We start from the raw sequence: 26,691 nt of genomic DNA, 5'->3' as shown, positions 1-26,691 counted from the left end.
TATTTTTATTGAAATAAAAACTCCCACACACAACCCTCGCTAACTTTTAAACAAAAACCGTAGATCGCAGTAGTCCACCTTATCTACGACGTAGTCCAATAGGTCCTTACAACAACAAAAAAATAAAGTTAGGCTTCAGTGTGCTTTCAGTTTTGTTTTTAACTGATCGTACACTGACCCACTCATTTCTATGGGGCCATTAAACACTTATTTTTTGCAGTTTTTGTGTGCGCTTTTTGCAAGTCCTTGGGCGCGTTGTTAGGACTCCCACTGACTCTGGGATCATTTGGCGCATTTTACGCACCAAAGAATTGATCCAACAAGTTTTTAAAAAAATGCTTGCTTTCCCATTGATTTAAATGGGAAGCATAAATCAAGCGTTTGATGCTTTTTTTCGCGTGTTTTTTTACGCATTTTGTGCGTGCTTTTTGGCAATTAGGACTCCCATTTACTATGGGAACATTTAGCATGTTTTACGTGCAAAGGAATTAACTCGACACCTCTTTATTTACACAACGCGTTTTTTAAAAAAGTGTGTGTAAAAAAACGCGTTGTATGTGTAAATGAAAAGCGTAATCAAGAGTTTTTCGGCACGTAAAGTGCGCCAAAAATACGCATCAAATACACACCGTGTGAACCTGTCAACTGAAAAGTCATTGCCCACAGGGGCTTCTCTCTTGAATTTCATCATTCTTAGCCATTTGGTGTGTCCCAGAGCTCTACCAGCTGCATTGTTAAAAGCTCTACCAAAATGAGAGCCAGACAATGCTTAGTAATTTGAAGACACCTTTTCCTAGCTTGTGGCCAAAAATAGGGAGGGGGGGGTGAGTTTCCCTCCCACATTTACAGCAGCTGTGAGTGAGGTTGCTTTCCCTTATTCACCTTGCTGTAATTCTGGGAAGTGCTCCCTCTGGTGGCCAACATAGGAAAACATGTCAAATTATGATTTAATTTTTAATACTTCCACCATATGGAAGAAAAAAAAAAAAAAAAAGGAGTGAAGAGACCAGGCCCATGCCAAGATGGAGGGAAATTTTGTTTTTATTTAAAGCAAAACATGAAAAAACCCAGACATTCAAAATCAGTAACTACAGGATCCGTATAACCTGGGATCGTAGTGGCTTCATTCCCTGAACACAGAAGGGAGCCAATTTTAAGACAGTCTCTGAGATTATTACTGCAGGTGGTACAAGTACTTGGCAAGTACAGTTCAATCTCAAAACGTGGTATTATAAAATCTCATTGTGACAGTAAAACAGCAGCAAGGCCAAATTCCGTTCCACAAGCTGAACATTTGTCAAAGAACAAAAAACTGTAAGCCGCTGTGGCAGTTTCCTTCAGTGCAGTGCAAACCTAGGCCAGGTAGCAATATCCATATTATTTTGTATCAACCTCTACAGAAAGAAAAATCTATAACCATCAGTCATGATAAAAACACATAAAATTAACCCAAAGACCGCTTCACCATTAAAACTATTATGCAAACAGGAAAACAAAAAACAAAACATGAACTTTTACTGCAAGTATAATTTCCCTGATTTCTGCAATAAGGGGAAAAAGGAGGGAGGGGAAAAACAAAATGCTTATTTTGGTGGGTTTTGGTACAAGTTCTTGTACGATAGAAAGAAAATATGGTAAAAATGCAGTAATTGAAGACTAACAAACGAACGGTAAACCGCAAAATCTCATTCAATATTTTAGGAAAGGTTCCTCTGGCATTGACAGGGACAATTGGTGATCCAAGCAGAGTGTTCTGGTCCCACATGTCGGAGTCACCCTGTAACACAGTTCCATCCTATTGATTTTAATGGTGGAAGACGTCTAGCTGTAAATGGGTCCAACACTTCTGGTAAAGCAGACACTGCTCCCGATATTAAAGTTTACACCAGTTTCTTAGCTTCAAAGAAACTCTTAAGATGCCTCATCTGCCAGACTCCAATGGCTACAAGTATCAATGTCTGAGCAATGGACCACCACAGGACACGCTGGTTTGTACTTTCACTTGTCAGTCGGAACCTCTCCTCCCGCCACTGCAAGAACCAGGACAATAGACGTCAGTATAGAAAGTAGCGCAATATATAAAATATCTAAAAATAGGAGGGTACGAATGACACTCAATATAAAAATGGAAAGTTTAGACAATGATTGGTCATCAAAAGTGTTATTTTAAAGGCAAAACTTTTACGATTTAAACTGCTTGCGTCCTGCTACAACACACGTAGGCTCTGTTCACATCTGCGTTATAGTTTCCTTTTATGACTTCGGGTCTCGTTATGCCATCTGTCCTTGTGACAGGAAAAAAAACCATTGTGCGGCATGTAGCACTATCCTTCCTGTTAAATTTGCAACGGAGGCTCAGAACAGAGCAGACTACACAGGTGTGAACATAGCCTTATATGACTATAAATAAAGCAAATCTCTTTCTCTTCAAAGATATATGACTTTCATCAATGCTACTATGTATTGAAAACTTTCCAGAAAGAAAAAGCTTCCACTAGTAGAGGTCTTTAGTAAAAACGCCCATTTAACCACTTTTTATGACATCTCTACTTCAGTAATAGGAGTTTGTAGTATTCTTACCCTTTGGTAATTTTGTTCCTTTTGAATCTGTTCCACTTGTTCGATCAACTGTCGTACACGCAGCTGTAGCTCACTCAGTTTGTCCTTGGCAGCAATCTGGGCATAATCATTGGCATGCTCTCCAACTTGGATGTCAAGGTGAACCCGCTGTTGAGCAAACACACAGTTCGGAGAATGTTGAATCATTTGAGCAACTGAGAATGTAGTGGCTGGGGCACAGCCAAGAAAATTCATACAACCATGATATACAAGACAGCGCTAAATCTGGTGGAGCTTAAAGGGAACCAGTCACCAGCATTTCACCTAATAAACCAGCAATACCTGCTGGAAGTGGGTAAAAAATTATTTTTATGTAACCTATAGTTAACTTCTAAGCAGGCTCAGTTTAGTGTTCCCTCACCATACTCTAAAGAGCATAAAAGAGTCATATCTTACTTGGGGTTCCTGTGGAGGAGGCTACCATGGGCGTTCCCCTTACCTCCCTTGTGTGGCTTGACAAACCTAATGCAGCCCCCTTTTTGTCTAGTAACTCTCTTACCACGGCTTCTTATCAGACATGAACTAAGGGTGAGGGGATTAAATCCCTGCACCAAATTCCATCTCCCCTGATGACGGTCAGTGACCTTGTGCAGTCACGGACAGAGATTTGGGGACCGCCCTTCCCTTCCTAGAGCAGCGTCCTGCAGCACATACGATTTCATACTGAATAATGGCTCCGTTCCTACCCTCCACAAACGGAGGTCTCAACCCGGATTCTCGTCCCTCAATTTCCTTTCTTGCTTCTTAGACAGGGACCACTTGACCGCCCGTCAACTTGGTTGGAAAAAACCCTCCTCCTTCGCCAACCACCTAAAAAGCTTATTACACTATACTATAACAATCTCATTAAGATGAATTCATCGGTACAGCCTTCTTTTATTAAATCTTGGGAGTTGGAACTGAATACTACCTTTTCTGACAAGGACAATTTTAGAAACTCCCTTGGGAGCTCTAGATCTATTAAACTACAAGAATCCTCATACAAAGATGGTACAAGACTCCTTGGGTATTGAATAAAATATGTAACGGAATCTCCCCTGACTGTTGGTGTCATAAAGCCAAGGGGGAACCCATCTACATATATGGTGGTAATGCGAGAAGATCTCCCCCTTTTGGGACCAGATACAAAATACTCTTAACGCCATTACTCAGTCCTCGGTTATTTCTCCACAAGCAGTGTTTCTAAATCTGTGGCCAACATTCCATAGGGGGGCCCCCAGGGAGCTATGGTTGCAACTCTTTGCAGCAGCCAAAGCTTTGATTCCATAGTATTGGAAAACTGAAGCTGCGCCACCAATAAGCCACTGGCTTAGGAAGGGAGCTCCGCTTGTGAGAATGGAGGAGCTTTCACATCTTGAGTATCATTCTCATGCCAAATACCAAAAGAATTGGGCACCCTGGTTTGCGGTCGGTAAAAATTACTCCTTTAAAAACACCTTTGGGGTGAAGACCCCCTCATGTCTGATAATGTCAACTGATTTTGTGCTTCCCTTCTCTTCTATTCAGGGACTGAGGTCTAACAGACCTACAAGACCTGTTTTTTTTGTATTTTTTTAGGAGACCTCTCTCTTTGTACATTTGCCCCCCCCCCCCCATCTGACGTTCAGTGATTGTGAAAAGACCATGCGACATATCGTTATAATACATTGTTGAGATGTTTTTTTTTTTATTGTTTGAAATGTCTATTGTAGAGATTCCGCTTTGTACACACAAGTCCTCATTGTGAATCCTAACAATTATTTGGATATTAGGTACACTGTTGCTCTTACACATATTGTACTTGCAGTATTGCCTTTATGAAAAACCTCAAAAAAAAGTTACTGATAAAAAAAAAAAAGTCATCTTTATTCCTCAAGCCTTTCAGAGTTAACCCCGCCTCCTTACTTTTGGTTGACAGCTCCTCGCCTCCCCCAAGCAACATGAAATCCCGTGCTTGTGCGTCAATGTCCTGTTCTGGTGCATGGGCACAATGGGACACCATAGTGGCGCATGCGCAGTAACTAGATTTGAGGCCCGGATGAAGCAGGGAAGTGTGACTGACCATACATGACGGGTGCGGGCGATCTCAGACGAGATTTCGTCATTTAGGGCAGGTCAGTTTTTGGCGGTGGGCGAGCATAAGAAGAGGAAAGAACGAGACTGCCGGATTATTAGCATAAAAGGTGAAAAATGTTTGCAGACTGTAATTTACTGTCGGAGGAGGAGTTTAGGAGAGGGGATAATGGCAATGAACTTTTGAGAGCAGCGGCCAGCGAGGGGTGAGTAGAGTTCAGTAGGTAAAATGCTGGTGACCGGTTCCCTTTAAGAGCTAGAACAGCAAGAAACAGGTACAGAAATGTGTCTGCCAAATGATGGCTCAACGTAGTAAGCCACATGTTCACACAGTGCAGTTCTGGCACGCTTGTAACATCTAGTATTTATTTCCACCTGGAAAGCTCACTGACTTTTTTTTCTAGAAAATATTGGTGAACTGGTCAGGAAGTCTATTTTAGCTAGAGGGATGCTTTATTTGAAGCGCAATGCGCACCACCATTTTTCTATTCAGATTTCGGTGACAGTTTCGTGGGTGACAACATATTTGATGTGATCAGATGGTGGAGTTATAAACCCCCAGCCATTACAAACTTTTAATACTTACCAACATCCCACCAGCAAAGAGAGAAAACTTAGTGGAGTTTGAATGAAGACATATCTGGTGCTCCCCTGGCGTGTGTGACGTGAAGGTGAAGCGTCCTTCAGATCCATACTGCCGAGAAAGGATAATCTAAAGAGGAAGGACATTCACAGTTTTAGTACCATTAAGAAGAATATCTACAACAGCATAAAATTAACCATGCACTCACTTTATCATCTGGGTCCTTCACTTCAACAAACATGCCGAGGCCCGGTGTCGCTGGTAAATACTCCTCCCTCTGTTTGTCATAAAGCTGGGTGCGATAGTTACCTGGAAGATACAAACATCACTTACACATGGAATTACATAGTAAATAACATTGGACAGGCCATCCTGTATTATATGCCTAGAAGGGCTTGTCCACACGTAACTGATTTGCTGCGGAAAATTTCTGAGGCATTTACGCATCAACTAACAGGCAATCCACTGCGGAAAATCCTCACGATTTAATGTGGTTTTTTTTTACTGTGGAAAATAGTGTGTATTTTTGCTGCGTTTTTTCAAGGGATGTGTGATGGTGAGATTTCTTATTCCTGTGATGTCATTTCCACCCCCCTGTAAGAAATTCTGAAGCGTTTCCGCAGCAAATTACGCAGTATATCAGAAAAACACAGGAAATCAGGCCACTTTCCGCAGCAATAATTGACATGCTGTGGAAAAAAAAATTACGCACCACAGGTGAATTTCTGGACAGAATTTTTACGTGGCGTGTGGGTTACATTAGTTAAATGACACCCACTTTGTTGCTACTGTATTCCGCTGCAATTCCACCACTGGGCCCCGCACCTATCTCTAGAACGGGGCCCTCTAAACCCCGTTCTACATTTCACGGCTCCTGCTGCCTCCGGGTGACTTCCTGATTAGATGGTCGGGAGTTGCGAGAAACAACGTAGCTCGCTGATTCCGTAACTCCAATAGAAGGGAATGCCAGTTACGGAAGCAGCGTAGCATGCGAGGTACACTGTTTCCGTAACTACCATTCACTTCTATGGGAGTTACGAACCCGAGCTACGCTGTTTTCGTAACTCTCGTCGATCTCAGCAGGAGCTGAGAAAGGCAGAATAGGGTTTAGCAGGCCCCGTTCTAGAGATAGAGGTGGGACCCGCATCTGACATTTATGGCATATCCTGTGGATAAATGTCCCTGATGGGCAAACCCCTTTAAGTGGTGCATAGTTATATATGGCTATGTCAATGAATGTGTTTTTAAGACTGGATAAATCCGAGGAGACAGGTAGCTAAATGCACCTAGAAACCTTTTGGGTTATTTTTATTTATGTCTTTATGGAAGTTCTTATTGCCTGGCTACCCAAAGGAAGTTCAGACGAAGAAAGACGGGGAATTCCCGTAGGCTATGATCAGGCTGAAAAATAGGAGGCCGACCAAGAGAAAACCGCCTCTGAATACAGCATTTTTGGAGATGATTTTCAAAGTGTTCATTAGTGCAAAAGGTTTTGAAGCGTATTTTGAGGGCTTATTTTCGAAGCGTATTTGTGTCAATGTGAAAAATCAGCTTGAGAAGCGCTTCAAGAAGAGACGTCACTTTTTTTTAAAACTAAGTGTATTCTTACAAGCCATTTCTGAATTCAGCAGCGCAAAAATACGCCTTGTAAGAACTACACAGGATATTCCTTATTGAAATCAATTGGAAGCTGTTTTCAGGCATATTTCAAGTGCATTTCGGGGCGTAATACAAGCGTTTTAAGCTTCAAAGTCCGCCAGAAAAAATGCTGTGTGAACACGTCCTTACTTTGCATTGCTTACTTGGCATATTGAACAAGCAGGTGAAAGCTCAGGGGCTGTCTATGTTCACACGGGCGTCCTAGGTTCCTTTTACAGGATCCCTGATGGGTAGGGCGGATCTGTTTTGGAATGGATCCTACTAATAATGGGTCTGTTTTTTTTTTTATTATGTGGGTAGAAAAGCATAGTCAGTGCCAGAAGCAACCTGGTACCAATGTGAACAGACTTTTAAAGAAGAGTTTATTTTGTGTGTTAAAATGCTTAAAAAAAATAAAAAAAAATCTTTTAGATCACTAATCAGTGTTTATTTTTTTTAATGCAATCTTCTGATAAAATACTGTTAGCTATTGTGCGCTGTGGGAGAAATCTGAATTTACCCCAAAATAGTTTCCTGAGAAATAACATTGATGGCAAAACCTTAGTAAGGGCCATCCCTGTGTAATCGGTAGGAAGTCCAATTCACAATGATCAGCAGAACAGGTTTAGAGAATGGGGCCGACTTGTAGAACCAGACATCGCTGCATAGACTGTAGGTGTACCTGGTCAGCTAATGCACTGTGAAGCTAGGGGACCACGGCCCAGATCATGGGGGTTTGGGAAGCTACAAATTAAACATTGATGGCCTACCCCAAGGATAGACCCTCAATGTTATTTCACAGAAAATCCATTTCAAGCATACCACCCAGGCTCTAGGACCCCACATCACCAGCTAGAAAGAAGTAACTAAAGCAGCTTTGGGTCCTTGTGCCTTCTCCTGGTTTTACATGAGAGAAGAGGACGGCCTTGAATTAAAATCTATCACCATCGTCAGCTCTCCTGAGTAAAGACGGGAGAGACTAAGGCCTCATTCACACGGCAGGGTTTCCCGGCCGGGTGCCGGCCATTCATAAATCGGCCGTCACCCGGCTGCATTAGGAATAATAGACCCCTAATGGGGCTATTCACACGACCGATTTTTTGACGGCCGGGAAAACCGCCCGTCAAAAAATAGGACATGCTCTATTTTCGCCCGGGTACCCGGCCGCCCGGCTCCCATAGAAGTCTATGGGGCCGGGTAATACACGGCCATCACCGGGATGTGTCCCGAGTGATGGCCGGGTTTTCCGGCGCTTGCGCTCTATCTCCTCCTCCTCACAGCGCAGAGTGCATGTGAGGAGGAGGAGTTGATGCCATTCTGACGAATGGCATCGCTGTACACGGTGTGGCAGGGCCGGGGTGTACAGCAGGTGGAAGGGAGCGCTGCGCTGGCTCCCTTCTCCTGCTTGTTTTAAAAGCGCCCTGGCCCGGCGACACCTTTGATGGCGCCGCTAGCAGCTGCAGCAGCTGCTGCTACTACTGTAGCGACGCCACTATAGCAGAGCAGGGAGGAATCTCCCCGCTCTGCTATGTGCTAGCCGCACTTTAGCTCCTTGAAGGAGCGGAATCCCCGTGTGTTCGGGGATTCCGCTCCTGGACAGAGCGCTTGATGTCTCTGTCCATATCTGGGCAGTGACATCAGGGGAAACTCCTGAAGCGGAATCCCCGAACACATGGGGATTCCCCTTCAGGAGTTGCCGCTGATGAACTGTCCGGATCTGCCCGGCCCGGCACGGATGCATAACTTTATGCAAACCGGCCGGGCAGAATGGCCGATTTTACCGGCCGGCACTCGGGCTCGGACGCGACCCGGTCGTGTGAATCCCGCCTGATGGTAGTCACAGCTGCAATGCGCTCTAGTAAGTACATTTCTTTTAATAGATAACAGTGGAGGTCTCAAAGCTCAGATGAAAACTTGTCTCGCTGACAGATCAGAGGTTTTCTACAACTGGATGTACGGGTTGGCTGTTGATTTTCACACTCTGCTGTTTTCTTCAGAATCTGTCAGACGGCTACAACATATACCAGAACACAGATCGTCATAGAAGGGTCTACAGCAGGGGTGCACAAACTTTTCTCGTCTGAGTGCCGCAGTGTCAGATTGTACCACTTTAAAGGGCCGCAATAAAACTTAGAGGTATCCCCATCTGGGACATTTATGGCATATTGAACGTATACAATATAAACATCTGGTAGGTGGGAGGGGGGGGGGTGACACTTTTGGTGGCATTTTACAACTACAATAGAGAGATCAGCATGCACGTGTCCATCTCCACCTCATCTTATTCTCTCTGGAGTGCTCAGGAGAGAATACATAAATATCTCAGATCAGAATACCCCTTTAATGTAGCACTCTGGGTAAGACGGAGAGGTCCTGAGGTGGCAGTGAAGGAAAGGGATTCAAACGGCAACATAGAGATAATACCACACGCACCCCCCCCCCCCACAATGCCTGTGCTAGGCATAATACAGTAACAGTTTATGCCCCCCATAATGTACCAGCCATAGAGTAAATGTAACCATAGTGCCAGCCTCATAGAAGGTTGTGAACCCCTGGTTTACAGCTTCTTGAGGGACAGGTAGGAAACCAATCTGATTGACACCCTGCTGCCATGAAGTACATGTAGATAGCACTAACAGTACTAAAGCTGTTATAAAAGGAAATCACTATTTAAAGGGGTCTAATGCCTTCATATAGTGTTCAAACAGAATAGTAGAAGTTCCCAATGTCTGCGGGAATCCGCATTAAAGGAAGGGGAGGCAGAGATAGGAAGGATGACTTCATACAGCCTGTTCTATAGACAGGATACATACACAGGACTCTACTTACATAAAACGTAATTTGAGCCTGTGGGGATTAAGTCTTTTAACCCTTAAGCGACCACCCACTCTCTTCTGACAGCTGGTGGTGCAGGTACAGAGTCTACAGCGACGTCTTTTGGCATCGCTTTAGAAAAAGCTTACGAGTGCTCCAGTAAGCGCTCATTCTTTAAGCAGGAACGGTTACTAACATCTCCTGTACTTAGAGAAGCCTCCGATATACAGCTAGGATAGTAGGAACCACAGCATGATCAAAAGGGACTCCCCTCTTCCATCGCCTCGCTGGGTTTGCCCGTGACACAACCGGAGACAAGAGCAGGGAGTCTAGAGACTCTGCCGGCAGCCCTGGGGACCAGCATTAGCCTGTGCCATAGTGACACCGTAGAATGTATTATACAGGAGTATGCCAATACATTAAAAGGGGGGTTTTCCCATGAGGGACATTTATGACATATCCACAGGATATGTCAAATGTCAGATAGGTGCTGGTCTCCGAAAGGGGACCCACACCTATCTCTAGAACGGGGTCCCCTAAACCCCGTTCTAGCTTTTTGTGCTCACGCTGACTCCCGGCCACTTACTAATTACATAGTCAGGAGTTACGGAAACAGCGGAACACCCATAGTAGTGAATGGCAATTACAGAAGCAGCGTAGCATGCGAGTTCCGCTGTTTCCATTACTACTATTCAGCTCTATGGGAGTCACGAAAACAGCGTAGCTCGGCGATTTACACGTTTCCGTAACTCCCGACCAAGTGATCAGTAAGTGGCCGGGACGCAGCGTGAGCACGAAAAGTTTAGGGGGCCCGCTCTAGAGATAGGTGCGGGTACCAGAGGTGGGACTCGCATCTATCGAACATATCCTGTGGATGTCCTAAATGTCACTCATGTGAAAATCCCTTGTTAAAAAAAAATTTTTTTCTTATGGGATAAAAAAAAAAAAGTAATTATGGGCCTGTTCACATCACCATTCCTTTCCGCTGAGGTGTTCTGTCTGAAGTTTCCGCCTGGTTAACCCCTCAGCGGAAAAGCAAACGGAAACCTAAGCTTCCGTTTCCCACACCACTTGACTCAATGGAAATGCCCTCGAAATAGCGTCATAATCTTCCTAGGTTGCAGCTCACAGATCTCCATCAATCCTCTTATGTTGGTCTCTGTGACATGTCAGGAGATGGTTAAAACCAGAGGTGCTATTACTATAAAGTACACCCGTGAAAAAGGTCTGACTTGGGATCTACACGATCTCTGACAGAACTTCCGAGAATTCTTATTATATGGGAGAGCTCATCTACAGCACATGTAAGGAGCGGTGTGTGCGGACTCCTATGCTTCAGGTATTGTAAGGAGCTGAGCAGAAGGGAACAGGTAAAGAAAGCACATGAGACTTGAAGCCTCACCTATCACCATGGTTTCGTCCGGGATTTCCTCAATGAAACACTTCTTCTCGGTCTCGCCTATGTGGAAGTAGAGTGAGGCGGCCGGGCCCATACAGGCGGCGAGCAAGAGCAGCCAGGCAGCAGCCATCTTCCTGTACGACCAGAATTTCACCGGAAGCTGAAGTAGCATCAAGCCGGCTGCCACGTCCACTCCATCAACCAATTAGAGACTGGCTCGCAAATGCTTATGGGAGATGTAGTTTACAGGTTCCTTGGCACTGCGTGACGTCATTCAGACAGCTCAAGTTCTTTAGTAGGGATGAGAGCAGAGAGGAGCAGCGAGGTCCGTGTTTCTGCTTATGTCTGACGTATTTGTAATATACAAGGATGGCAGTAAATGACTGGAAAAGTGACTTTAATTCCAAACAGGCGTGGTCTGCAAAACAATAGGCGTGGCCTAAGACATTGCCATTATGTCGTGTGGCAAAAAGTGATTTGTCAGCTTAATGTCAGTTGTGGGCAGTTTCTGTAAAGCTGCCAGATACATGACACAACAGCCGATTGTTCCGTTTATTCTTATATTTCCATAAACTGCCAATGTTTTTTCATGCAAAAACCGCGGGCAAAAAAACACTCCAAACAGGCTTTTTCTTCCATTGATTTCAATGGGATGGCGGAGGTGAAAACCGCTTGAAGAAAGAGCATGACGCTTTCTTTTTCCGCAAACGGGCAAAAATCCCCATGAAAAAAAAAGCATCTAGCACCAATTTGGGGCGTTTCTATGTGAAGATTCTGATGCGGCTTTCTCGTGTTCGTGTAAATACATCCTAAACGTTTTTTTTCTCTCCCTTCTTCATTTGGCGTTTTGTCTTGTAAATATAATGCTACCGGTCATAGATACAGTTGAACGTAGGATGATGTTGAAAATGTCTGCAATCTTTGGAAGTCACATCAAACAATGACATAGCAGTGCCCACAGAGTAGTTACTGCCAGCAATGCTGGAAATCATTTTATGATTGACTTTACTCCCTGAATACATAGGCAAAACTTGTAGATATGCTAAATGGGTGAAGTACTGCATAGATACAGTAAGGCTGTGTTCACACCATGTTCGGTGCGCACACGCTGGAAGATACTCGGTCCGGTATAGACCCGACTGATGCCAAAGAAGTGTTCTTGAGGCATCCACCTGCAGTTATACATCAATAGGAAAGCGTAGCCTGCTGTGTCTCCCTATACAGTTGTCCGCCATGTGCTACGTCCTGATTAAAAAGACGGAAAAAGGGAGGAAGCACATGAACAAAATAGCGCACAACCAATATAGATTCTGAAAAATAAGGAAAAGCAAACTTTATTATACTGTATACTATACACAAAAGTTAAAACCATTTTAAAAAGAGAAAGACTGTATAGTGTGTATATATATATATATATATATATATATATATATATATATATATATATATATATATATATATATATATATAGTATATAATAAAGTTTGATCTTCCTTATTTCTCAGAATCTATATTGGTTGTGCTTCCTCTCTTTTTCAGATTTGGAATGTTTTTTTGCATGGGACTGCAGCGCCCCACTTACATTTACACTATATTTAGTGGTGCCCGTGCATCTCTCTTTTTTCACGTCCTGATTTAAAACCAGATGTATATCAGGATTTTTTTTTTTATCCAGAAACTGTTCAACACTACATAAAAACTCTGTAGTGTCTTAACATAAGCCTGTGACTCCACAGGATTTTAGGAAAACTACAACTCCCAGCATATCCTAAAGGTCTGCAGCTGTTAGGGCATGCTAGAAGTTGTCATTTGCCAACAGATGGAAGGCCACAGATTGCAGGCAACTACATTACCTGCTGTACTTTGAATGGGCTCGGCAACATACAGCACTTGGCTGCCAGGGGAGACCATCACTTATGTGCTCAGAGCTGCAGCCGCTGGCCTGTTCTCTCTCCTTACCACCACCATGCTGCCTTCACTATAGTCTGCTGGCAGGCCATGCACATGCAATGGAGAGGCGGCTAGGCAGCAAAGTGATAAATGGTCAGGCAGACGAATAGAGGGATTAACACTGAACTTTAGTCTCAGCCGCCTATGTGGCTATAAAATAAACTAACCACTTTATTATATGACCATGTAAAGATGGCACGCTAATTATGTAGCGTGCCACTGCTGTAGACGGCAGTTTTTCACATCCGAGGTGCATCCGTGTTCTGCGCTAGTGTCTATGGAGGGATGCGTGAAGTGTGAAAAAATAGGACATGTTCTATTTTCTCACAGACCCTTCACATGGTCCGTTGGAACAATGGCCATGTGAACGGCCCCATTGAATTACAAAGGTCCGTGTGACGGCCGTTGTTTTATCGGCCGTCACACGGACGTATAACACTTAGGGCACGTTCAGATGTGGCAGGGTTTTTCCGCTGCAAATGTTGGTGCAGATTTGGGGCAATTACGCAACGAATCCGTACCAACATTTGCATATTTTGACAGGTAGTTCACACGTTGCAGATATCACAGCGGACTTGCCACAGATTTCAGTTTTTGCATTGCAAAGGTTGAAATCCGCAGTGAAATTCCGCTTCTTCTCCGCAACAGTCAGTGCATGCTGTGGAGGGAAAATTCTGCACCGCAGACTATGGTCCGCAGCGGAGTTTTCTGCAACATCTGAACTAACTTTCCTAAAAATGTATAGAAACAAATGTAAAAAAACGGCCGCTGGAGAATTTCACTGCGGACTATCCACAGCGGAATTCAACAGCAATTCCACCACGTGTGAATGTGCCCCTAGGGTGTACATACATGGCCGGCCTTAGTTTTGTGTGACCTGTTATTAAATGACACATGAAGCTGTTATTTGGTGACTGTACATTGGTATTAATTGGGCATTATGTGGCAGTGCTTCTTTGGCAGTGTACAGATTATTTATTTTGCAGTGTATGGTGGTGATGGTGGCATTTAAAGTATTGTTATTTAGGCAATTGTATAGTTGTTATTTGACCAAATCATAGGGTACTTATAATTAGTTACTATTTGGTATGTTTATTTGTAAACTGTATTACAAAACATCATATCGGGAAGGGGAGCACCAGCATAAGGTACCGCTGATTTCAGCGGTCTGCCACTTATTTGCTTTAAGGGGTTTTCCACTACCGGACAACAGATGACCTTTCCACCAGATAGGTCATCAGCATACGATCAGTGAGTGTCCGACACCCGGACCCCGCACAGATTAGTTGCTCCGGCTGCCTGCGGGCAGCGGATGTGATTGCACACTATGCAGTGTATGGAGCCAGAAGCAGTTGTCTCCGTACATTGCATATAAGTCTTGCTGCAGAACTGCCCCTCTGCTCCTATTCACTTCAATAGGAGCAGAGCTGCAGTACTCAGCTTGGCCGCTAGTCCATGACCGGAGCCATCTTCTTCCGGCATGGACGTCTGGTGCCGAAGGCAGCCGATCAGTGCGGGGTACAGGTGTCGGACACGCACCTATCCTATACTGATAACCTATTCCGGTGGATAGGTCATCAGTTGTCCGGTAGTGGATAACCCCTTTAAGTGAAGCCGTTTCTGAGAACATACATGCAGAGACTGGGCAGCGCCGTCAGAAATGTGTCCAGTGTATTCATGAGCTGCCATTAGATTCACCCTTTAAATAGACTGTCCAGTTCTTGACTGAATAGTCAGAGGAGCCCACAATATGGTGGGTTTAAAAAAACAAACGAAAATAACCTAAACTATATTTACCTAAGGCTCCATTTCTGGCTATCAATTCAAAATGGAGTGGGCGGCAGACTCCGTGGCCGGCCGACCCGAAAATCACGGCCGTGCACATGGCTACGGTTGTGTGCATCAGATCTAAGTGCAGTCAAATATCGGTTTATTGCCATAATTACCACAAAAATGCAGCAAAACGCAGCGTTTTTTTGTGAAATTGCCTATAATGCAACGGTTTTGCCACTATTTCACAAAAAAACTCAGCTTTTTGCAGCAATAAAGTGATTTGGCCATGCCGTATGAATTGACTCTAACCCCCTTAGAGCCATTGTTGTACATTCAGTTAGTACAGTAGTAGTATTTCTTTGTAAATATTATGCTACGTGTTCACTTTGCGTAGAATTTTATTTTGTCTTGTATATTAATGAACTCTTAAATTACATGATTTGCTACTATGTTCAGCATCTTCACTTTTTGATAAAGAATTGTCTGTAAGATGTGCTTTTTGGCACTACAAATGTTTAATGAAATGAAGAAATAATTTCACTTCAAGTTAAAAAATACCAATAAATATAAATCCACAAGTCAACTTGTGATAAGTTCTTAAACATACTTTGTCCGGTTTAGAAAACATATTTTCAAACATATTAGGGAATTCTTATAATAATTAGATGGAGCTCTCCTGTTCAGAATACCGTTGTGAAAGACAGAGTAGAGAGTTGCTTCAAAGTGTGTCTCTTAGGCCTCAGTCACACGAGCGTGGCGTTTTTGCGCACGCAAAAACGCGACGTTTTGCGTGCGCAAAAACCACTTAACAGCTCCGTGGGGCATCAGCATATGATGCGCGGCTGCGTGCTTTTCGCGCAGCCGCCATCATTATGACACTCCATTTGGATGTTTGTCAACAGAAAAGCACGTGGTGCTTTTCTGTTTACATTCATCCTTTTGACAGCTGTTGCACGAATCACGCAGTTCGCACGGAAGTGCTTCCGTGAGGCATGCGTGATTTTCATGCACCCATTGACTTCAATGGGTGCGTGATTCGCGCAAAACGCCGAAAGAACGGACATGTCGTGACTTTTTTTCAGCGGACTCACGCTGAGTAAAAATCACGGACATGTCTGCACGGCCCCATAGACTAATATAGGTCCGTGCAACGCGCGTGCAAATCACACGCGTTGCACGGACGTTTTTCCCGTTGGTCTGACTAAAGGCTAAGGCTAGATTCACAAGAACGTGGGGAAACTCGGACGTGAAAAATGTGACGTTTTTCACGTCCAAGGTGCCCCCGTGCGGGTTTCCATTTTCACGGATCCCCATAGACTTGAGTCTATGGAGTGATCCTTGAAAACGGAAGAAAATAGGACATGTTATATTTTTCAACAGACCCTTCACACGATCCGTTGAAACAACGGCCGTGTGAACGGCCCCATTGAATTACATAGGTCCGTGTGACGCCCATTGTTTTAACGGCCATCACACTGACATAAAATACGCTCATGTAAATCAGGCCTAAAGGTATGTTCACACGGCCTATTTTCAGCTGTTTTTCGGGCTGTAAACGCATCGAAAAACGGCTGAAAATGTGGGGGCTGAACGCCTCCAAACATTTGCCCATTGATTTCAATGAGAAAAATGGCATTGCGTTCCCACGGAGCATTTTTTTAAGCGGTCGTTTTTAAAAACGGGCGCGTAAAAAAATGCCTCGTAAAAAGAAGTGCATATCACTTCTTGAGCCGTTTTTCATTGGCTCAATGGAAAAACAGCTAAAAAAAAATGCAAGTTGCTTAAAAAACGGCTGAAAATCAGAGGCTATTTTCCCTTGAAAACAGCTCCGTATTCTCAGGCGGTTTTTGTTAAGTGTGTGAACATAGCCTAACTCTGGAGGCCACAGCAGGTCCTTGCATGCATAAATGGGAACTGTGTAATGCTTCATTTCTCCTGCAGGAAAAATGAACACTTGCTGCCAGGTTTCCACACATATTACAGCTGATTGCGAATAGCAGGGCTCCCTGTAATCAGCTTATACCTGGGGGACCATTCTAACACAAAGGGATTGTGCAAAATGGATTAGTTAGATTTGTTTCTGAGAAAGCTGGGTGCATAAGCCTGTAGGACAAGGAATATGCCACAAGATGATGGTATAAAATCACAGAAAAAAACACCTGGAGGGCTGGATTCACACGAGCATGTTACGTCCGTAAAGGACGGAACGTATTTCGGCCGCAAGTCCCGGACTGAACACAGTGCAGGGAGCCGGGCTCCTAGCATCATAGTTATGTACGACGCTAGGAGTCCCAGCCTCGCTGCGGGACAACTGTCCGGTACAGTAATCATGTTTTCAGTATGGGACAGTAGTTCCACGGAGAGGCAGGGACTCCTAGCGTCGTACATAACTATGATGCTAGGAGCCCGGCTCCCTGCAGTGTGTTCGGTCCGGGACTTGCGGCCGAAATACGTTCCGTCCTTTACGGACGTAACATGCTTGTGTGAATCCAGCCTAAGGCTAAAAACACACATCCGGTTTTTTCATGCAGTTTTTATTAAAGAAACATTTAGGCCCCATGCGCACGACCGTACATTTCGTAATTACGGACCCATTCATTTCTATGTCTGTGCCGTAGAAACCTTCCGGAAAAAGTAGGATATATCCTACTTTTTCTTTTTTCCGGACCATGCTCCCATACTTTATAATGGGAGGACGGCTGAACATGGCCGCCCATGCCCGTAATCATGAACCGGGATTATGGGCACGATTGTGTGCATGGGGCCTCATACAGTATGTCTCCTCTCTTTTGTATCCACTACTGTGTTTCGCTCACAAAACGGCATCAAAACCTGCCATAAAACATGCATGCGTATTTCTAACCTAAAAAGGGTTTTGAAAATTTTGCAGATGTGTCGCCACGTAATTAATTAGATGAATTTTATGGATATGGATGAAATTTGTGTTTTTGTATTAGTTATTTATTTGTCTGTTTTGGTCTGGCATTGTGTATTGGGGATATATACACTACTCAACATTGAAATTGCAACACCTAGAAGGAAAGGTTTTGGAATTGTGGAAATCACAGGATCGATAAACATGTTAATGATATGCAAAGGATAAAAAAATTAAAACAAAATATTCCAAACATCTTGATTTCTCCAGTATTGAGTATGAGCGCTACACGCAGAAATACATACACTTACACGCATTGGCATGCTATCAATGAATGAAGTTATTAATAGTTGTCTGAGGAACGTTAGGCGACACTGAATGCACTTGGGCATGAAAATCAAGATTGGCTACTAGCAGCACCCTTTGCTATTGCTGACCAATGACGTCCCACCTGTTCGATAGGAGGCAAGTCTTGAGACGCTGCAGGCCATGGTAGTACGCTTAGGCCACGCAGGCTGCTCACAGTAGCACCAACAACATGCGGTTTGGCGTTGTCCTGTTGAAAAACTGCTTCTAGGACACTTTAGAGATATGTTAGTGTACCTGAAATGAAGACCAGAGAAGAATAAAGGAGTCTGGCTACCGTACATTATGCCCCCCCCCCCCCCCACACCATAATTCCGGGAGTATGAAGAGGTGTGATGTTCCCTTGTGAAGGCCTCTTGATGGCATTGCCCACGTGGTCTCCAGGCCAATCTCTGGCTATCATTACGTCTGAGACAAAAGCGGAACTCATCGCTGAAGAGGATAGACTTCCATTCCAGCCTCCATTGACGTCTTGCTGTGAACCATGATAACCTATGAGAGTGGTGGCCTATGGTCAATGGAACACGTAGCTGAACGTCTGGCTCGTAGCCCAATGTCGTGCAAACGCCTTCTGATGTTTCGTGTCAAGTCCGGCTGCCGACCTAGACTTGGGATGTGACGTCCAATTTCGCTTGCAGTACAGAATAGATCACTACACACCATTCGCCCGTGCAGAGGTTCACCTCCGTGCACCTCTTGCAGTCATTCCCGCTCATTGTTGTTCTCCCAACCTCCTGGAGACGCAACGTTGAACAGTGCTGACATCTCAGCCTAGGAGTAGCGATCTGCAGTAGTGATAAACCAATGTCTCTCAGGTCAAGGATTCTGTCCCTCTCAGTTTGTGACAAGTGGCGATAACTGGAACGTAGATGAACAGGAGGCATCGCACAATCATCCCACACTCATGTGGCTAAAAAACGTTCAATCTGGCTTTTATGCCCCTCCCACATTTGAAGATCTTAGCGACACCTGGAACTTCCTCGATTTGCATATCCTTACAGCTTGCTCTTCTTGGTGTTGCAATTTCAATGTTGTGGAGTGTATATTTAATGTATATACACTGAATGGCCGCTTTATTTACCCCTTCCCTCTTTGGCCACTTTTGAGTCTCATTTTTCAAATCTGACATGTTTCAATTTATGTGGTAATAACTTCGAAATTCTTTTACCTATCCAAGCGATTCTGAGATTGTTTTCTCGTGACACATTTGACTTGTTACTGGCAAAATTTGCTCGATACATTCAGTATTTAATTGTGAAAACCAAAATTTTGCGAAAAATTGCAAAAATTAGCATTTTTCTAAATTTAAATGTATCTGCTTGTAAGACAGGCAGTTATACCACACAAAATTGTTGCTAATTAACATCCCCCATATGTCTACTTTATGTTTTCATTGTTTTTTTGAACATCCTTTTATTTTTCTAGGACGTTACAACGCTTAGAACTTTAGCAGCGATTTCTCATATTTTCAAGAAAATTTCAAAAGGCTATTTTTACAGGGGCCAGTTCAGTTGTGAAGTGGCTTTGAGGGCCTTATATATTAGAAACCCCCAATAAGTCATCCCATTTTAAAAACTTCACACCTCAAAGTATTCAAAACAGCATTTAGAAAGTTTCTTAACCCTTTAGACGTTTCACAGGAATTAAAGCAAAGTAGAGGTGAAATTTACAAATTTCATTTCTTTTTGTAGAAATTAATTATTAATCCATTTTTTTTTTTGTAACACAGAAAGTTTTACCAGAGAAACGCAACTCAATATTTATTGCCCAGGTTCTAGGAAATATCCCACATGTGGCCCTAGTGTGGTAATAGACTGAAGCACCGGCCTCAGAGACAAAAGAGCACCTAGAGGATTTTGGGGCCTTGTTTTTAATCAGAATATATTTTAGGCACCATGTCAGGTTTGAAGAGGTCTTGTGGGGCCAAAACAGTGGAAATCCCCCAAAAGTGACCCCATTTGGGAAACTACACACCTCAAGGACATTATCTAGGGGTATAGCGAGCATTTTGACCCCACAGGTTTATTGCAGAAATTATTGGAAGTAGGCCGTAAACATTTTAGCTAATTTTTTTTTCATTTCCACAAGGACTATAGGAAAAAAGGCACTGCAGAATTTGTAAAGCAATTTCTCCCAAGTAAAACAATACCCCACATGTGGTCAGACACGGCTGTTTGGGCACATAGCCGGGCTCAGAAGGGAAAGAGTGCTATTTGGCTTTTGGTGCTCAAATTTAGCAGGAATGCCATGTCGCATTTGCAAAGCTCCTGAGGGGACAATACAGTGGAAACCCCCCACAAGTGACCCCATTTTGTAAACTACACCCATTGAGGAAATTATCTAGAGGTATAGTGAGCATCTTGACCGCACAGTTTTTTTGCCGAAATTATTGGAATTAGGCTGTAAAAATTTAAATCTACATGTAGAAAATGTAGGTTTAGCTAATTTTTTCTTCATTTTCACAAAGACTAAAGAAGAAAAAGCACTGTAAAATTTGTAAAGCAATTTCCCCTGAGTACGGCAATACTCCATATGTGGTAATAAACTGCTTTTTTGGCACACAGTAGGGCTCAGAACGGTAAGGAGTGCCATTTGGCTTTTAAAGTGCAGATTTTACTGGATCGGTTTCTGGACGCTATGTCGCATTTGCAAAGCCCCTGTGGGACCAAAGCAGTGGAAACCCCCCAGAAGTGAACACATTTTGGAAACTACACCCCTCAAGGTATACACCTAGGGATGTAGTGAGCATGTTAACCCCGCAGGTGTTTTGCAGAAATTAGTGTGCACTCGATGTTGCAGAGTGAAAATTGGATTTTTTTCCATAGATATGCTAATATGTGGTGCCCAGCTTGTGCCACCATAACAAGACAGCTCTCTAATTATTATACTGTGCTACCCGGTTTTAGAAACACCCTACATGTGGCCCTAATCTTTTCCTGGACATTTGACAGGGCTCAGGATTGAAAGTGTACCATGTAAAATTGAGGATTAATTTGGCGATTTACAAAGTATTGGTTCACAATTGCAGAGGCTCTGATGTGAAATAATAAAAGAAACCCCTTAGAAGTGACCCCATTTTGGAAACTGCACCTCTCAAAGCATTTATTAAGAGGTGTAGTGAACATCTTCACCCCACAGGTCTTTTCCATAAATGATTGCGGATGGTGCAAAGTAAAAATAAAAATTTTTCCCTAGATATGCTATTTTAGTGTATTTTAGAATGTATTTTTTTCAGTCGCCATGTTGTGAGAACTATTACGTTTTGATTTTTTAGTCGACGGAGCTGTATGAGGGCTTTTTTTTGCGAGACAAGCTATAGTTTTTATAGGTACCATTTTTGGATACATGCAACTTTTTGATCACTTTTTATTCCAATATTTATCCAAAATTTTTTAACACCGTTCACTGCGTGGAATAAATAACATAATATTTTATAGCTCAGGTGGTTACGGACGCGGCGATACCAAATATGTATGGTTTATTTTATTTTTTCAATAATAAAGGACTTGATAAGAGAACAGGGCGATTGTATTTTATTTTATTACTTGAAACTTTTATTATATGTTTTAAAACTATTTTTTTTTACACTTTTTTTCAAGTCCCACTAGGGGACTTGAAGGTCCAACTGTCAGATTTATTTTTTTTTTTTAATACATTGCACTACCTATGTAGTGCAATGTATTAGATCTGTCAGTCATTCACTGACAGCAAGTCGCTTAGGCTTCGCCTCCCTCTTCCGCTTCGCTTCCGTAATGGCAGAGCAGGAGGCCATTGTTAGGTCTCCTGTTGCCATAGCAGCAATGGCAGTGAAGGGGTTAATGGCAGGGATCAGAGCTAGCTCCGGTTCCTGCCGTTACAGGTAGATGTCAGCTGTAACATATAGCTGACATCCACCGCTAATCACGCCGGCTCAGCTCCTGAGCTGGCGCCATCTTGCCGTAGGCTACGGAAGCCTTTCAGGCCCCGCCGCCGGGCGGGGACTGGAAGTTTTCCATGCTAGGCGGACCAGGAGGCCAGTATTAGGCCTCCGGTTGCCATTGCAGCCGATGAGCTGCAAACAGCTTAAATGCAGCGATTGCGTTTGAGCGCTGCATTTAAGGGGTTAATGGAGGGGATCGAAGCTAATTTCGGTCCCCACCATTATAGCCGGATGTCAGCTGTATGATACCGCTGACATCCGACGATGGTGGCACCGACTCAGCTTCTGAGACGGTGTCCAACATTTGTCGTATGGATACGGGAAAATGCGGGAAGCACTAGCTTTCCATGACGTATCCATATGGCAAATGTCGGGAAGGGGTTAAAGACACCCATCTAGTAGTGTCCTTTGGCCTTCAGAACTGGATTTGTCATGGTATAGTTTCCAATAGGTGTTGAAATCATTCTGCAGGAATAATGACCCACGTGGACAGGATAGATTCTTGCACTAATCAATAGTTCATCCACAGGTATCAGAGGACCCAATGTGCGCCAAGAAAACATTCCCCACAGCATTACTCCACCTCCAGCAGCATGAACTGTTCGCACTGGACAGGAAGGGCTCATCGATTCATGCTGATTGCTCCATGTTCTGAACCTCCCATCAGCCTGGGGCAATATAATTTTTGCAATCCTTTCTATTTCTCTTAGCCTGTTCATCAGAACAATTCTTGACAACCTCCTATGACCCCTTTTGTCGACGCTGGATATTTTTCCTCGATCACACTATTCTCGCTATACTCTGGACACCAATGCACAAGAAAACCCCACAAGGTTGTCAGTTTTTGAAATACTGGCCCCAGCTTGTCTCGCACTGATAACCATGTCTCGTACGGAGTTGCCCAGATCACTTGATTTAATCGTTCCAATGTGGATTCACTCGGAAACTCATCCACAGAAAACTTCCTCACTTCATTTGTTGCTGCACTCCGAAGTCATGTGTCTAATTTCCATACAAGTGAGCTCCAATAGTGAAAGGGCATGTGTCTCTAATAAAGTGGCCATTCTGCGTACATAAATAATGAATATACCTATCTGAGAAGGTTATAAATTAACGTTAGCTTTGACCCAGATTACACAGAAAAGATCATTTGAATTAAAACAATTAATTTAGTGCTCCGTACAAGACTGGGTTCACATGCTGCGGTAGTGTGCTGTGTGGCTAAACCGCACTCGTTTCCTGCAGTTTTGCAAAGCAATTTGCTTATCCCCTTTTCAATTGAAAATATAGGGTTGGTGGACTTGTGCCACTGTAACTTTGCTCTCTTCCCAATCCTACATCTGGCATGGAGAGACACTAGTGGCAATTCTAATAAGTAGAACACGTAAACGCAACTCCTCAGACATTTTACAAAGGAGTTGACATACTATAAGCAGACAAAATGGCCCTCTGCTACTTTAACCGCTTAATGACCGCCTATACGTGTTTTCATGGCGGCCTTTTCACGGCGGCGCTTTGGAATAAGACAGCGCCCCCGGGAGGAGCTTAAACTCCATGGACTCAGCTACGGAGGTAGCTGAGGCCTCAGAGCACAGACCGAGGACCGTTTTGTCTGGTCCCCGGTCACAATATCGCCGTTATACAACGAATAACGGCAATCGCTGTATACACAGCGGCGGTTCGTTTTCTCTCTTCTCTCACAGAACATATTCTGTGAGAGAAGAGAGAAATGGTCTAAATAAGGGCCATCACCCCCCTGTTACACCCCCCGAACAACCCCCCTGTACCTGATCCGGATCTTCAAGATGGCGTCACGTCACGATGACAGCACACATTAGACTACGTAGTGTAATGTGTTCTAACAGCGATCAGAGCTGCAAGTCTAAATGTCCCCTAGTGGGACAAGTAAAAAAAGTAAAAACAAAGAATAAAAATGTTTTAAAAAAGTGTAAAAATAAAAGTTATAAGTGACATAAACAAAAAATGCTTTTTTTCCTATAATAAGTATTTTATTATAGGAAAAAAATGAACACGTTAAAAAAGTACACATATTTAGTATCACCGCGTTCGTAACGACCACAACTATAAAACTATAATATTATTTTTCCCGCATGATGAACACTGCAAAAAAAACAAAGTAAAAAAACTAGAATCACTATTTTTTGGTCACCATCCCTCCCAAAATATACAATAAAAAGTGATCAAAAAGTTGCATGCATGCCAAAGTAATACCAATATAAACTAAGACCCATCCCGCCAAAAACAAGCTCTTACACAGCTTTTTTGACTGAAAAATAAAAAAGTTATGGCTCTCAGAATATGGTGTCTCAGAAAATAAAATATTTTCTATATAAGTGATTTTATTGTGCAAACGCTGCAAAACATAAAAAAACTATATACATATGGTATTGCCGTAATCGTACTGCCGCGCAAAATAAAGTAAAATGGTCATTTATAGCCCAGGGTGAACGCCGTAAAAAAATAACAATAAAAACCATTGTCAGAATTGATGGTTTTTGGTCACCTTGCTTGCCAATAAATGTAATAAAAAGTGATCAAAAAAAAAAAAAATCGCATGTACCCCAAAATTGTACCAATGAAAACTACAGATTGTCCCGCAACAAATAAGCCCTCACGCAGCTCCGGTAGAGAAAAAATAAAAAAGTTCCGGCTTTCAGAATATGGCGATTAAAAATGTGCAGAGTGTTCCAAAAGCGGATAAGATTGGGCACCATTTATCAGTGCGACGCTGGCCACATATCTGCGGATTATTATTTATTTACCCCATTATTATACTCTCTTATTATGCCCCTGATGTATTCCGCACCGATTACATATGCCCCCACATTATAAACTGAAATACCAGCAAAACCCCAAACACAACTACTACTAAGCAAAATCTGCGCTCCAAAAGCCAAATGGCGCTCCCTCCCTTCTGAACCCTACAGCGTGCTCAAACAGCAGTTTATGTACACAGATATGGCATCGCCATACCTGAGAGAACCCTTTTAACAATTTTTGGGGTGTGTGTCTCCAGTGGCACAAGCTGGGCACAACATATTTGCCACTGAAATAGCATATCTAGGGAAAAATTGTAATTTTTACTTTGCACCATCCACAGCGCAATCATTTATGGAAAAGACCTGTCGGGTGAAGATGCCCAAACAGCAGTTAACGTCCACAGATATTGTATCACCATACCCGGGAGAACCCGGTTAATATTTTATGAGGTATTTGGCTTTAGTGGCACAAACTGGGCATAACATATTGTGCACTAAATTGGCATATCGGCGGAAAATTGTAATTTTCACTCCGCCCCATCCGTTGCGCATTAACCCCTATGCGCACCACGACTTAATAGCATGTTGTGGTGTGGGGGGTGATGTATGGAGCAGGCTCACGCGCTGTGCCCGCGCCATACGCTGCGGGTGTCAGCTGTGTATTACAGCCGACACCCGGGACTAATGGACAGGAACAGCGATCGCGCTGTAAGGGTATGTTCACACGCACTGTTTTCAGACATAATTCCGGCGTTTTACGCCTTGAATTACGCCTGAAAAAACGGCTCCATTACGCCTACAAACATCTGCCCATTGCTTTCAATGGGTTTTACGGTGTTCTGTTCCCACGAGGTGTTATTTTACGCGTCGCTGTCAAAATACGGTGCGTAAAAAGACGCCCGCGAAAAAGAAGTGCATGTCATGTCTTGGGACGTTTTTGGAGCCATTTTTCATTGACTCCATTGAAAAACAGCTCCAATAACGTCCGTAAAATAAGCCGCAAAAAACACGAGTTACTACAAAAAACGTTTGAAAATCAGGAGCTGTTTTCGCCTTAAAACAGCTCCGTATTTTCAGACGGATTTTGCTAAGCCGTGTGAATATACCCTTACAGGATCCTGTAAAAATGACAATATACTGCAATACATTAGTATTGCAGTGTATTGTACGAGCTATCTACCGATTGCTGGCTCAAGTCCCCTAGGGGGACTAATAAAATGTGTAAAAACAGAAGTAAATTATTATTAGTGAAAAAAATGTAATAAATATTTAAAGTCCAAAAAAAGCACATTTTCACTTTTTTTCTCTAAAGTAATGTAAAAAAAAATAACAAATACACAAAATTGGTATCGCTGCGTCCATAAAAGTCCAAACTTTTACAATATACCATTATTTAACTCGCACTGTGAATGCCGTGAAAATAAAGAATTTAAAACGGCAAAATTGCTGTTTTTTGGTCACCTTGGCTCTACCAAAAAATTTCATAAAAAGTGCTCAAAAAGTTGTGTGTCAAAAAATGGTACCAATAAAAATTATAGCTCGTTGGGCTGTTTTTTTCCTCCTTTGTGAAATTGAAAAAATTCAAAATTTTTGTGGAAATAATGTTGATATTCATTTTCACAGCCTAATTCTAATAAATTCTGCAAAAGACCAAATTATTATGTAAATGTTATTTTTCGCTGATTTTCCTAAATAGTTGATGCAAATGACAGTCAGTATAATCTTCAAGCCATAAACCGTTGGAGTATAATGCAAATTTTATTGAACAAATCTAATAACAGATTTTTTTTTAGAAGTAAAAAACTCAAAATGCACTGTTTCACATTATTATGCACAACAAAGATCAAAACATTTTAAAGGTTGTAAAGAGAACTAAAATGGTAATTTGTTGAATTTGCAGCATCATGAGGTCATATTTACAGA

At 42.9% G+C, this 26,691-nt stretch overlaps 1 protein-coding gene across 1 annotated transcript; it reads right to left on the bottom strand.

The window, feature by feature from the left end:
* Window positions 1–1,023: 1,023 nt before the first annotated feature.
* On the bottom strand, window positions 1,024–11,292 carry TMED9 (transmembrane p24 trafficking protein 9). The gene is made up of 5 exons (XM_075856644.1): window positions 11,109–11,292; window positions 5,463–5,563; window positions 5,258–5,383; window positions 2,581–2,727; window positions 1,024–2,030 (listed from the first exon to the last, which is right to left on the bottom strand). Exons 1-5 carry the CDS (start codon window positions 11,275–11,277, stop codon window positions 1,881–1,883), a joined length of 693 nt encoding a protein of 230 aa, XP_075712759.1. The 5' UTR covers window positions 11,278–11,292; the 3' UTR covers window positions 1,024–1,880.
* Window positions 11,293–26,691: the final 15,399 nt, after the last annotated feature.

The sequence above is a fragment of the Rhinoderma darwinii genome, chromosome 3 (genome assembly GCF_050947455.1).
Source record: "Rhinoderma darwinii isolate aRhiDar2 chromosome 3, aRhiDar2.hap1, whole genome shotgun sequence".
Taxonomy (NCBI): domain Eukaryota; kingdom Metazoa; phylum Chordata; class Amphibia; order Anura; family Rhinodermatidae; genus Rhinoderma; species Rhinoderma darwinii.
This window is presented reverse-complemented; position numbering and strand designations above follow the sequence as displayed.

Bases quoted from the DNA above. Each gene is read 5' to 3' on its own strand.
- TMED9 (XM_075856644.1), bottom strand. From the start codon at position 11,277: ATGCTACTTCAGCTTCCGGTGAAATTCTGGTCGTACAGGAAGATGGCT. The intron at 5,384-5,462 runs GTGAGTGCATGG...CTTCCTCTTTAG, and splicing joins TGAAGGACCCAGATGATAAA to ATTATCCTTTCTCGGCAGTA. The intron at 2,728-5,257 runs GTAAGTATTAAA...TTTGCTCAACAG, and splicing joins TCTTTGCTGGTGGGATGTTG to CGGGTTCACCTTGACATCCA.